The following is a 13,301-nucleotide window of genomic DNA, read 5'->3' as shown; positions in this document are numbered from 1 at the left end:
TGTGTCTGTCTGTGTATGTGTGTCTGTCTGTCTTTCTGTGCCTGTCTGTCTGTGTCTCTCTGTGTCTGTCTGTGTATGTGTGTCTGTCTGTCTGTGTCTGTCTGTGTATGTGTGTCTGTCTGTCTGTGTATGTGTGTTTGTCTGTCTGTCTGTGTCTGTCTGTCCGTGCATGTGTGTCTGTCTGTTTGTGTCTGTCTGTCTGTGTATGTGTGTCTGTCTGTCTGTGTCTGTCTGTGTATGTGTGTCTGTCTATTTCTGTCTGTCTGTGTGTCTGTCTGTCTGTGTCTGTCTATCTATGTCTGTGTGTCTGTCTGTCTGTGTCTGTCTGTCTGTGTATGTGTGTCTGTCTGTCTGTTTGTGTCTGTCTGTCTGTGTATGTGTGTCTGTCTGTGTCTGTCTATCTGTGTATGTGTAACTGTGTGTGTGTTGCTTTCAGCTGCTGTCCAAGCTGGAGCAGACAGGCCTGCAAACCGAGGGCATCCTCCGGGTACCAGGTTCAGCCTCCAGGGTCAAGGTAAGGGTCATAAATGTGTGCAGTGTGCTCTGGGGGGGGGATGCAGGGGGGTGTAGGTGCACACCATAGATTTCACTGACCAGGGGTCTAGGGGCGGTTCAGACTCCTATGTTTATTACCTGGCCACAAGCCTGATCAGTAATGAAAAAATTTGTGGCGGTTCAGACCCCAAACCCATTATTTTCCTATGCGGCTACATGCCAGGAGGTGCAGCAGAGGCCGTCCTGCTCCCCCCAGGCCCCCTGCATGGCCCTATCCTGATGTATAAACAAGAAGGCAGAGCCCCCCCTCCCATCTCTCCCTTGTGGTTTGGCCTAGGCTTAGGGTTAGCGCTGCGGTCTTTGCGTGTGACTGGCTGTCTTGCTCCAGATCGTGGGCCAGGAAATCGGGGGCCCATCTTATCCTCATACGGCGCCTGAGTGGTCGAATCCTCAGCCTGAACCTGCAGACCACTTAGAGTCAAGAAGGCTCACAGCTATTGGGTTTCCCGTGGCGGGACGGGTGAACATATGGTAGCGGTTAGCGTCACTTGGTTGTGTCTCCCCAAGGAAAGAACCGCATGATAGCAGGGATGGGGCGGGTCTTCTTTCTACCGCCAGCACCTGCGGCAGGAGCTGGAAGCCAAGTTCTACGAGGACCAGTTCGACTGGGAGCAGGTGCGACACAACGACGCGGCCGGCCTGCTGAAGATGTTCATCCGCGAGCTGCCCTCTCCCCTCCTCACTCAGCAGCATCTCCCGGCTTTCCTGGCTGTGCAGAGTGAGTCCCGTCTCACAAACCAGAATCTGGCATTCCTCTCCCTCTCACGGAAGGTACCGGCTTCCGTCTATTTCTGTCTGCGTGGACGGCTCTCTCCCCGGTGACCCTCGCCTGCATCGATGACCGCTCTCACGGTGCATAACACGCAAAGCTACTTGTATTTCAGCCAGTCTTTCCGGAATATCACTACCCTGCTCACATTTGAAACTCTTTTCCCACATTAGTGGTACATTTGCACCCTAGTCCCGTCCCTGATACTGAAATGAATGCACAGGATTTATGTGTAAGTGTTCATGTACTTATTTAGCTGATGTAGTATTTATTTGTATAACGTCGTTCTTATTCACACTCTGACACCTTGTGGTGTCTCTAAGTACTGCAGCTGTTCATGAGCTACAGTAAGCCTGCTGTGTTCCTAGGAGTTCATTGAACTTGTCCTTGCGGTTGTGAAGATCAAAAGTTCAAAATGCTGCTACTTTCTCCAGAGTCTCAACTCTTATGGCTGAAACACCCCAGAATTTGGGACCTGCGTGTGCATGTGAAAGTGATTCTGCTTTCAGTGATCGATGTTGATCTGCTTGCCAGATATTGCCACATACAGAAATCAGATCCAAGCTTTGCATCTCCTTATCATGCTGCTGCCTGAAGCCAACAGAGACACACTGAAGGTATGAAATCATCATCACCTCACTTCAGGCTGGGGCACCCAGCATATCTCTAATACCATGTCAGCAAATGTAAAAACTGCTTGTTGATCATAGTCAGAAGGTTTGTGGAAAATCCCTGGTGGAGGGGATCCTAGTGATTTATGTCCTTTAGTGATGGTCAGAACGATGTCTCATGAACTATTTGTGGACTTTCTTACCTCACCAAATGGTGCTTTAGGGTTCCTTTTTGTATGCTTTTAGCCCTAACAAAACTGAGCACCACCTAGTGGGGTTAAAAAGTACAGCAGATGGTTCATGAAGTGCCGTTTTGGCCGTCACTAATGTCCTCCTTTATGGTCTGCAAGGCTCTGCTGGAGTTCCTCAGGAAGGTGGTGGCCCATGAGGAGGAGAACCGCATGAGCCTGTGGAACGTCTCCATGATCGTTGCGCCCAACCTCTTCATCAGCCGGAGCAAGAACGCAAAGCTGGAGGAGATGCAGGGCGCAGCAGGGGCAGCTCACCTGGTGCGACTCCTGATCACCAGCCAGGACCTCTTATGGACGGTGAGTGCGAAACAGGCCCATCTTCTCGTGACCGATGGCCCCACGCGGTGCTGACTCCTCATGCCTGCCCTCCCCAGGTCCCCTGCTTCCTTATCTCCCACCTTAGGAAGCTGAACGAGGCCTCGGTAGGGAAGAAGATGTTGGGGTCAGAGAAGAGCAAGAGGAAGCTGCTGAGGAGATGGCATATGGACCGCAATAAGGGAGAGAAAACGGAGGTATGCTGCGGGTCTGATGTTTTTACAGCGTCCTCTAATGGACAGGAGGCCAAAGAGTTTGACTTCAGCGAAAAAGTTTTAATTATCCCTAGTAACCGCAAAACTGATTGCAATTCTGATTAATTAACATGCAGGTTACTTCAGCTTCATGCTAATGATTTGCTTAAGCTCATGATTTAAATTAATTTTTCGATGTGACCACAATCAATTTCTGTCTACAAAAAAACACATAGCATTCCGTAATTGTGCCCTGGTGCTCGTTAACCAGGCTTCGTTAGGCTGCATTTGCACCCTAATTAATTTGAAGTGATTTGGTGATTAAGACGTGGGTACACTTAACAGCCACTCACAGGGGTGACTGCAATGCCATGATTATAGTTTCCATAGAGCAGATATAGAGCTGGATTGAAGGTCACGTGACCTTGGGTGGGCCGATGCCCATGTCTTACACAGCTGGTCGGCCTTTTGGGAGAAGGCCTCATCCGTGTGCACGCACCCCTGCATGCAAAGGTGTCCATGGCCCTGCTGCTGGACAGTGAGACCAAGGCCAAGGACGTCATGGCGCGCTTCGACTGTGAGAACGGGTCAGTGTCGGGGTGTGTTGCGTGCAACTGCCACCCCTCATTTCTGCAAGCATGAATCAAAGACATCAATTGGCTGATTCTGCTTCCATTTTTTTTTTTTTCCCTCAGGAGAGGATCTCGGAGCTGTGGCAAACGTCACCGACAGTATTTATTCGAGGTTGGGGGCAATATAGGTAAGCTGCCCCCTCGCCTTCTGGTGAGAATAGTTTGGTGAACTTCTCGAGAGTGTGTCCTGCAAATATTTACATCACCGTAGAGAAACACGTGGTGCTTTTTTGCATTTTCCCTTCCTGTGAACTTAGACACGATTCACATTTTAGGCGAGCGCTGCTTAGATCCTGACACCTACCTTCTGGACCTGTACCGGGTCAATCCCAACTGCGAGTGGATCTTTAAGCCCAGGAACTCCTGAGAAGCCGCAAAAAGGATAAGGACTGGCGATGGAGTTGCAGTGAAGCACTGAGGGAGTAGTGCAGCCCCACACTCATCCGAACACCCACCGACCCACCCGCCCGCCTGCTGTTTTTAACGGATCTGTGCGTCGGGAGCCAGGACGACAAAAAGTCAAAGTAAATAATGCTGATTTGGCCATTAAAGACTTATCGACAGTGTGAAGGACGTCTTCCTGGAAGCAGCAGCAACAACAAGGTCTGAAGAATGAAGAAGCTGTTGTCAGTCATCCTTTATGAATCTCTGCCTCGTCCATCGAGACAAAGAGGAACTAACTTGACAAGCTAAGGATTAAAAGGCTAGCGTTTCTTTTGCTATTTTCTCTTGGCTGAGCCTTCCTTTTCCGCGAATAGAGGAAGTGCTACGTCCTATCTAATCCTAGTGACCAGCACCCAAGTGAGGCTCCCCCCCCCCCACACCTCCCAGTTCACCTACACGTGCAATATCTGAATCAGTAATTACTCATGCCTTGGTATTACAGAAGCTACAAACACTACTAAAGTCTCCTGTGTCCATGTGAGCTGAAAAGTCGATGTTGCGTGCAGCGTGTGCAGCCCATGAGCAACATGACCACACCAATATCAACATTTAGCAAGCCCTCAAGATGGTGATGGACTCTATTAACAAAAAACTGCCTCTTTTCTCCAACTTTGTGAATAGCAAAGACTACCGTTGCATGAGTTCTGGAAAATTCTGTACCTACAGATAAGGATACAATTTAGCACAAGGAATGAGTACAGCTGTGACGTGTCTCGCCTGCCACACAGTGTTAGACATTGGCACACTTCCCACAGGACTAAGTTGGAGACTCACAACAGTCTTCCACTGACATGGACTCATCGAAAACGGGCTCTGTGACCTGGTGTGTTTCGTTGCTTTATGAAAGATAAACTTCCATTTTTAATGGTATTGTGTATATATATATATATAAACCTCATTTTTCACAATGTAAGATCCATTCTTGTCTGTCATATATGTTATGTCCACTTTGTATAGCTACGTTTGGTTATTTCTAAAACAAGAAATAATTATACTGTTCATTCAGCAAAATAACAGATACACACATAACATTGTTCACAGATGGCACATTTCCAGAGTGTTAGAATCTAGAATTTCCTTTAATATCAGATTTTCTCCAAGACTGATGAACTTTCTTCTCATGATCAGATATTCACAATTCCATACGCCCCAACGGAGGCTGTGCAGGAAATACTGTACGCTCCGCGGTGACCTAAGCCATCTGCTGGCATGTGGATGTGTGCTGTGACCATAGTCATCCCCACTGCCCGATTCTGTCCAAGCCAAGTCTCTAACATCAGTCCCTGAGACGTCAGAGTATGCCAGCTTGGTCTTTAATTCATTTTAAACCCGTAAAAAGCATGGTCAGAGAGACACTGTTCAAGCATCAATGACATTCCTGCCATATAGCCCAAAATCTTTCCCTGAAGTGCCGTTTAGGTATCGCACTTGGCTCGTCAGAGTTGGCAGAATGAAAAATAATTGGTTCCAAGAGATAACCAATCATATTGTAGAGGAAGTGGGTTCAAGCAACTAGAGGGAGGTGGGACCAACCAATCAGATGTCTTGTCCCCCCCCTCCTCTACAATCTGATTGGTTATCTCTTTGGCCGCAGAACATTTTTGTATAAGTAACTCTCATGAGATCAAGCTTGCAGCGGTGAAGAAGGCTATGTTTCATGGGAAATACTTATAAAACAAAATGTTTTCAGTTCTATTTTTAAAACATATACAAAAACCTTCAAAACTGCTAAATGGTTTCACGTGGACATTTAAGGTTCCATCAACGTGGAGACGGAAATTAATTGAATAAGTCATTTCTATTGACTCCAGCACAAATAAACAGATCTTCCTTCAATTAAAAACTGAGCATTTTTAAAGGCTCATTTTGTCACAGTGAGGTCAGCACCATCAAGGTCAGAGTGCCGGGCCGGGGCAGGACTGTGGGAGAACACCACGGAGGTCAAAGGCCGAGCTGAAGTCAAGGGGATCAGTCAGGTGACCCTTGATGAGGCGGAGTTTGCGCATGCAGCCATGGAACGGCGTGTTGATGGTCAGGCAGTTCTGCTTCACGTGATCTGTGGGGGGGCGGGGTGGAAACAGGCAGATTCGTTGAAAAGACAGCCGAGGACAGCTTGGCAAGATCCTCTTACAGTGTCCTGCAAAATGTTAGTGTAAAGCACTAAAGAGAAACTGAACCCAGTGAGTCGAAATGAACGCCACATGCTCGAAGAATGAGATTTGGGACGGACTAAAGAGCCAAACTGTAAACAAGACAGATCAATGCACAAGGCTGTGTGTTTTGTATTATACGGCGCTGTGCAAAAACGAACGCAGACATGAAACACTTCTACTCAAACTGTAAAACTAAACAAGCGTGTCGGCACTCTGCACGACCGGTGGAAGCGTGTTACCGGGGAAGCCGCCCACGTAGATGGGGTCGTTGGTGTCCGCGGAGGTGGACTGCGGGTGGGGGTTATCCACCTGGGTTATGCTACCATCCACCGTCAGACTCAGGCCATACTTGTTCTTATTGGCCAGCACAGAGTGCCAGCGCCCATCGCAGAGGCCTCCGGGGTAGCGTGGGGTCCACGACACCGAGAGACGTCCCGCCCCGTTGTTCACGTGGAAGAGCAGCTGCAGGCCAGAAACACGGTGAAAGACAGTCATTATTACTACCAGGCCGTATATCACTGAATCAAAGGAGAAATCCCAGAAAAAAACTGCTGACATGGCAGACAGGCCCCGTGTCTCAGAGGGACAAGTTGTCCCAGGTTTGGGCTCAGATGGGAGGGATCGCGTGTCATGGGGGCCCAGTTTGTCCCAGGTTAATGAATTCTGCAGAAGATATGCTGCCGGGAGTCACCCTGGGCAGGATGCCAGTTCATCACAGCGCACACATGCATATAAGGGCAATTCAAACCGCAGAAGACTCCAGCATGGGGATGACATAGAAGCTGAATACATCCAGGTGTGGGAATCAAACCCACGACCCTACATCTGTGAGATGGTAGTATTACCCACTGTGGCACTGTGCTGCCTAAGACACTGATAATCCTCACCAAGATGAAAATGAGAAACCAGAGTTTAAAGTTACCATTATAGTACAGCACTCAACACATGATATTAACAGGACAGTGATATTTACTAGTATAACAGATTTATGTACACATTGCATAACCCTCTATCAAAGACTATACCTCCTTCATATTTATTCCTGGGGGCGTGACCCCTGATACCCACCTGCCCACTGACAAATTCCAAGCCTATAGCGTCCACCTTGGCACTGCTGACCCCCAGCAACACGCCATCCATCTCTGAGGTGCGGAACTCCAGGGCAACGGCCAGGTCTGAGCGTACCTTGTAGCCCTCTTTCCCTGGGGGGAGGGAATGATAAGCGAAACCTCTGTGACACAGCAGGGGTTACAAGGGTAATAACTGGACACTGAGCGAGATGCATGAAGAGCAGATCAATCTGAAAGGATCATCCACTGGGGGTGCCAAGGCTTAAATTCAACAAAATCATCAAATTGGCATGCAGGACGCAGAAAATAAGCGGAAACAAACTGCAGGTTTGCAAAGGTAAATTGACTTCATAACAATGAAGAATATGACGCCACAATATACATTCATGTATGTAAACAAAGCCACAGTTTAAGCAGAAAAACAGGCGTGAGCATGTGGTGATCAGTGTCTGCGCATAGGCAACCAAAAGAGGGGAGGCAGAGATGGAGAAAAATTCATCTAACAGGTACTCCCCAAGTCAAAAAATACACAGCTGTCTAATCAGTAACCAGGAGTAAAACCTGGTGACCAGCACCAGTCATACAAAGAAGATCCCAAAACACTCCCTTCTGCAACCTGCCACATCCATCCATTATCCATCCATCCATCCATCCATTATCGTAACCGATTAATCCCCACTGGGGTTGCGGGGGCCCGGAGACTATCCCGGGAAAAGTGGGCACAGGCAGAACCTGCCACAGGAAAATTTTAAATCCATCACATCAGCTGCACACCTTAACAGCCAAACAATTAAAGAATTAAATCGCTACAACCCAAAATTTGAGGGGAAGCCTGTCACAGTCTCAATAACGTAACTGTCTCGGGAGTTTAATGTTAGCTGCTAATGTCCATTCAGTGGCAGAGGTGTGAAAAAGGCAAGGGGGGTGCGATACTTACCGAAAGCCGCGAAGCCTGTTCCATTGAAAAAGGTTCCCTCCTGGGCGTGAGTGAAGCAAGGGGCGACACCGAAGGCCTGGATGGGGCTCTGGGTGTCCAGGGGATGGCCATTCAGGGTGACATCCCTGACACAGCCAGCTATGCTGTGTGTCACCTGAAGAGACGTGCAGGTTGACAAGAGAGTTGTTTTTCTAATGCTGTGACAGGGCACAGGACACGTTGCACGTTGGGGCGCACTCACGTTGCCGATGTTTTTGGCGGTGTAGTTAGAGGGCAGGCCTCCCAGGTAAAGCACGTCTTGCACGTCCAAGGTGTTGGCTTTCCCATTGGCCTGGACCGGACCCGAACTTCTGCCGTCCACGCTGATCGCCACGTTCTTCTTCCCAAAGTCAGCCTTCACCTGCGGCCACAAGAGCCATCAGCAAGGTGCCCCCCTGATACACCCTGGAATTTGGCAATCTGATCTCATTCAACTTAAAAATTATTTGCCGCCCCTGATACGTGGATTCACTAATAATAATTAGGCCCAACTTTAAGATGGACCCTAAACGTTTCGCTTTCTTGCACTTCGCAGACACTCCCTAAGTCTTATACGCTAATTAAATGTTATTCGCAACAAGAATTTTTTTTTCTTTCTCTTCGGAAAAAAATAGAATAAGACAGTCAAAGTTAGGTAAGGAAACAAATAATTTATTGTTAGCAGAGGACCAGTGCAGAACCTCGAGGATTTATTATTATTATTATTATTAATTGGATCATTCTGGTGAGATGCTAATTATCATTATGAATCCCGTTAGTGTTTGAACTCTGGAAGTGTTGAATTTGAATGTATTCTGATTAATTTAGTGAAGGGTAGCTTTAAAAGGAAAGAAAACAATGCAGTCAGGATGTGATTGCACGTTTTGATTTGGCGTGTTAAGGTGCAGGCTAAGGTGAGCGTCAGCTGAGTAATTAGCCGTTTGGCTCTGCGGGATTGTGAAGCGCGTCCGGCTCGTGGAGTGACGACGTGAGACACCACTTTGCCACGGAAATGTTGTGCAACTTGACAATAACCGTTAATTGTTGTTATATTTAAAATGGACTTTAATAGAAATGGATAAGGAAGTATAGTTTGGTAAATATACTGCGCCCGTTTTTATTTTTATATTTAATATTCCCGCCAAAACGTAATTTACTGCAACCTGTGTCGTCGTGGCTATTCCGAAGCATCCCGCCTTTGGACTGCCAATTCGGTAAGAGAAAATTTAATCAAACGAAAGAAATTTTGTAATTTTGGGTTTACTATTACGATGATTTCAGGGTCTTCGTTTTCCTTTTCCATTTGTTGGATGTAACGGGCTGAGTGAACTGGTTAAGCAATTGAAATTTGTTATCATTGTTCATACGTTTACACGATGTTCATTTTTTTTCCTGGACATCAAATGTCTTTGTTCTTGTGGAGAATGGCGGGCCAGTAGCGAGCCAGGAAACAAAATCGATTGTTTCGACGCTAAATTGCCTGTAGGTGTGCATGTGTATGTTGTGTGAGTGTGCCCTGCGATGGGCTGGCCCCCCGTCCTGGGTTGTTCCCTTCTTCGTGCCCATTGCTTCCTGGATAGACTCCGGACCCCCCGCGACACAGTTGGATAAGCGGTTTGGATGGATGGTATGGATATATGGAAATTAACTCTGCTATTACTATTATCATAGTTTTAAAAAAAATTTGATCTAAGCCCTTCACTCTCCCACACAGTCGGAGGGCAAAGAAAAACAAGTCTTTTATGTTACATTGAGTTACTGTATAATGCTCTGGAGGTATGCCAAAAAACGTTTAGGTTACGTCTTTAAATTATGCTGGGGAAATTGACAATAATAACAGTAATAATAATAATTATTATTATTCAATATGGGACATATAATGATTATATTGACTATCCCAGAGATCCACCAGTGATTTTACAGCATTGCTGGTATAATGGTAACATGCAAGATTCCCATTATTGTAACCCGGGTTCAATTTCAGGGCAGTGTGTGGCTCAGTGGGCCAAGCCTTGGTGCCTGTGATCATAAGGTCACCGGTTGGAGCCCGGCCTTGGTACATTTCTGGGTCCTTTAGCATGGCCCTTAACCCCCCAGCTCCCTGGGTGCAGTTATAGGTGGCTGCCCTTCGTGGCCAGCTGGCACTCACCTACAGAAAGCAAGTTTGGGGAGGCACAAGGAGAATTTCTTCAAGGGGATCAATAATTATTATTTTGATTAAATATTTAAGAAACTTAAACTGATAATGAGGTAATGCTGGAGCTTGTCCTGATGCTAATCTTGCATGAAACAGGACTAAGGTGGAAGAAAGTCTGGGACTGCTGTGCAGTAGTGCCCCTATTGGTCTGACTCACTGTGTGCCACTGGCCATCGTTGATGACTTTGGAGAACGTGGCTGTGGCAGAGCTCTTGCCCAGGTCGCAGGTGAGGAATAGGCGACCCCCGTACAGCTGGAGGGTGGCATAGTCCACCTGGTTGGGGTGAGCCATGTAGAAGAGGAGGCCGCTGGAGGCAAAGGTGCGCAGAGATAGCTGAAGCGAGAAGCTGCCGGAAAAAGGGGACACCAGAGGAGTGCTTAGCCATGGATCCAGAGGAGGAGCTGAGCTCCGGTGCATATGGAACGTGCAAAGTCAACAGGAAAGCGGATAAAATGATAGTATGGTGCTCACCTCTTCCTCACAGTCTGTTGGCTTATCTTGAACATCATGTGACTGTGCCGGGAGATCCCGAACTGGTGAGCCCCTGTGATGCTTCCCATCTGTTCTGCTGCCACGCACTGAGTACAACCAAATACTTTTTACGTTAGGCAAAATAGGAGGCCTGCTTTATGACACTGTTGCCTTTTCAAGCCTTGTGACCACTCTAGTTTTTTACGTCTGTGTAGATGTGGCATTGGGAATTCTTCCCCACTACACCCATCTCATCTTTTTGCTACCCTAGGAGATGCGTTTAATCCAGTGGCCCAGCACTGTATATCATGGGGTGACACCTCCCTCTAGTGGATGCTGGGTATAATAGCATATGGCACAGGAACTAAGAATGTACCTTAGCAGTGCCTGGGGATATGGCACTGAACTCCATTGGTGGTACGACAGGGGTCAGGATGGGGGCCACGGGAGTGGGTTCTGGATGAAGGTCACTGTCCTCAGGCAACACGGGCCTCATTGGCCGCTCATCCAGCAGGCAGCTATCCATGTCCACATTTTCGTACCTCAATGCTCGCGAGAGGTCCAGCAGCCTGTGCCGTAAGAAGCAAACCATGACATTTGAGGGATCCTCTTACAGGTGTCTGTGGAAACCGGTGCGATTAGGGAGCATGTGGACTTACTCCATATTGAGAGCTATGTCCTTGATGCAGCCGTAGAAGGACTGCGTGGTCTTGAGGCGACCCTCAGCCACTCCTGAGGGAACCCCCCCAATGTAGAAGCTGCCTAGGGCCAGGGATCCCTTCTCTGATAAAGAGCTGAGCCTTAATGTGTCCATTTTGTCCTCATCCACTAACACCGTCAACGTCCTTCACCATGAGGGACAGACACAAATAGGCAAATACACATCAAACATCCTATTGACAGAGCAATGTCGTATACAAGTACAGTGGTGTTGACTTAAATGAGGAGCTTCTGCAATTTTGAGGAACTGACTTTCGGTGCTTTTGATGACTCTATTCCATATACATACCTCCGGTTACGCTGTAGGATCAGAGAATGCTCTTCCCCATCACCGAAGCTCCCATTATTGGACTTCAGTACAACCTTCTGGGGACCACCGCCGTCTCCAGCGCCCAGGTGCACCTCAAGTCGGCCCGATACCAGCATGACGGCCAGGAACACCTAGAATAAAAAAGACGTCTTGTGATGTCAGCAGGTCATTGAAGTACATGGACGTTGTCCTGTTAAGGAAAAGGGACAAGGGACCCTCACACAAGTGTCCTGAGATCCAGGGGGCTTACCTGGTGTGCCTGTCTGCGCATACGATTGCCTTCTGGGCCAAAACTGGCCAGGATGATGCCTGTGCCATTGCGGGTGGAGAAGGTGGCCATAATTTCAGTCTGGGGCGGCATTGTCAGGGGGGGCAGCTCTAAGAAGCCTCTGTTCAGGACTGTCACGCTGCGGATGGGCTGCAGCACAGGGACACAGGAACACAATGTGTGTTTGAGGACTGTCCAGGATTCATGGATGCTAATGAATGAAGGATGTCTCTTTTTGTTTTTAATTCATGGTGCATGCCAAGCTCTTACCTCTAAAACGCAGCCTTTCCTGACCCCATATGCATCTCTTAGCAGGTCGAAGTTTGTCCGGGCTATTTCCAAGTTTTTGATGCAACCCACGTAAGACCGGGCTACAACTTGCCTCCTGAAAAATATCGTTGGGGTTTAGGCTCGCCGTTTCACCAGAATCCACATTGACGTCAGCGTCTCCTTCACACCTATATACAGTCATAACTACCTGTGTTTCAATTAACCATAAATCCTGCCATCATTAAAGCCTTTCATTGATAACCAAGAGACTGCTGCTGGTAGTGGACAATGAAATAATGGCTAACTGTGGTACCATGACCTGGAAAATGAAGAAGTGTAAGATGACGTTCATTCTAATTTTCCTGAGACGGTCACTGAAAACCTGAGGGATGATGTAGGTGTAAGAACAGGCTGGTACTAACCTGATGGGCCTGGAATGGGGCAGTCCACCTATGTAGATGGGGTCCCGGTCAGATCGGTTCAGGTCTGAAGCTGTACCAGGGGAATCTGCTTCCAGGGTCTCTCTCTCCGATGGGACGTAGGCATCCATCACAGTCAGGTAACCTGAGGCACATAGTGTAGCAGTTATATCATTATAGCATATATGTATATTTACTTTGAGTATGCTGATATATAAGCGTCTTTTTTACATTACAGTTCTTTTCTTTGACCTCTAAAGTTCCTCTTGCGCTGTAACCTGATTTAATATGACTAAAGGGTGCGACAGATGAAATCAACCCTGATGCTGTGTTTCCAGCCACCAGCAAGTTTAACCATCATCCTGTTGCTTGCATGGATGGTTCTACTGGGTTCAAAAAAAGACTGACACGTGTTTTTCCCATCCACCCATGGGTTTCAGTCTCCCATGCCTTTCTCACAATGAAGTCCTCCAGAAAACAGGAAATTTAACCCTCATCTAATATCCACCAGTCACACAAGGGCCCCAGTAAACGATTTATAAATTACAAGGCAGTGGTGGCTGCTGGAGTTAATTACTGCAGCCATATCTGGGATTGATTTAACTTAATTTCCTTACAATGCTCAATTTTTTACCCTTCAGCATACGCACGGCCCACAATCCATCAGAAAACTGACTGCAGACCTACACCAGTTAT

The 13,301-nt window shown here is 47.5% G+C and overlaps 2 protein-coding genes across 11 annotated transcripts in view; one reads left to right on the top strand and one right to left on the bottom strand.

Annotated features, from left to right (window-relative positions):
• Positions 1 to 4,684, top strand: part of arhgap28 (Rho GTPase activating protein 28) — a 29,970-nt gene extending 25,286 nt beyond the window's left edge. For all 10 annotated transcript variants that reach the window (XM_049002069.1, XM_049002062.1, XM_049002068.1 and 7 more), the window contains 8 exons: positions 437 to 514; positions 1,114 to 1,273; positions 1,859 to 1,941; positions 2,286 to 2,483; positions 2,561 to 2,698; positions 3,152 to 3,282; positions 3,391 to 3,455; positions 3,603 to 4,684. In XM_049002069.1, coding sequence (XP_048858026.1) covers positions 437 to 514; positions 1,114 to 1,273; positions 1,859 to 1,941; positions 2,286 to 2,483; positions 2,561 to 2,698; positions 3,152 to 3,282; positions 3,391 to 3,455; positions 3,603 to 3,694 — 945 coding nt within the window. In that variant the 3' untranslated portion in view covers positions 3,695 to 4,684. The remainder of the gene's footprint in view (positions 1 to 436; positions 515 to 1,113; positions 1,274 to 1,858; positions 1,942 to 2,285; positions 2,484 to 2,560; positions 2,699 to 3,151; positions 3,283 to 3,390; positions 3,456 to 3,602) is intronic.
• Positions 4,685 to 4,831: 147 nt separating this feature from the next.
• Positions 4,832 to 13,301, bottom strand: part of LOC125725270 (laminin subunit alpha-1-like) — a 45,768-nt gene continuing 37,298 nt past the window's right edge. The window contains 13 exon segments of the mRNA XM_049002034.1: positions 4,832 to 5,827; positions 6,164 to 6,386; positions 6,993 to 7,126; positions 7,932 to 8,085; positions 8,173 to 8,331; positions 10,304 to 10,493; positions 10,619 to 10,725; positions 10,995 to 11,187; positions 11,278 to 11,463; positions 11,628 to 11,779; positions 11,899 to 12,066; positions 12,187 to 12,301; positions 12,609 to 12,750. Of these exon segments, the coding sequence (XP_048857991.1) occupies positions 5,667 to 5,827; positions 6,164 to 6,386; positions 6,993 to 7,126; positions 7,932 to 8,085; positions 8,173 to 8,331; positions 10,304 to 10,493; positions 10,619 to 10,725; positions 10,995 to 11,187; positions 11,278 to 11,463; positions 11,628 to 11,779; positions 11,899 to 12,066; positions 12,187 to 12,301; positions 12,609 to 12,750 (2,084 nt within the window). The 3' untranslated portion in view covers positions 4,832 to 5,666.

The sequence above is a fragment of the Brienomyrus brachyistius genome, unplaced genomic scaffold (assembly GCF_023856365.1).
Source record: "Brienomyrus brachyistius isolate T26 unplaced genomic scaffold, BBRACH_0.4 scaffold64, whole genome shotgun sequence".
Classification (NCBI taxonomy): domain Eukaryota; kingdom Metazoa; phylum Chordata; class Actinopteri; order Osteoglossiformes; family Mormyridae; genus Brienomyrus; species Brienomyrus brachyistius.
Note: the sequence above shows the minus strand (reverse complement) of the source record. Positions and strands in the feature narration are given on the sequence as shown.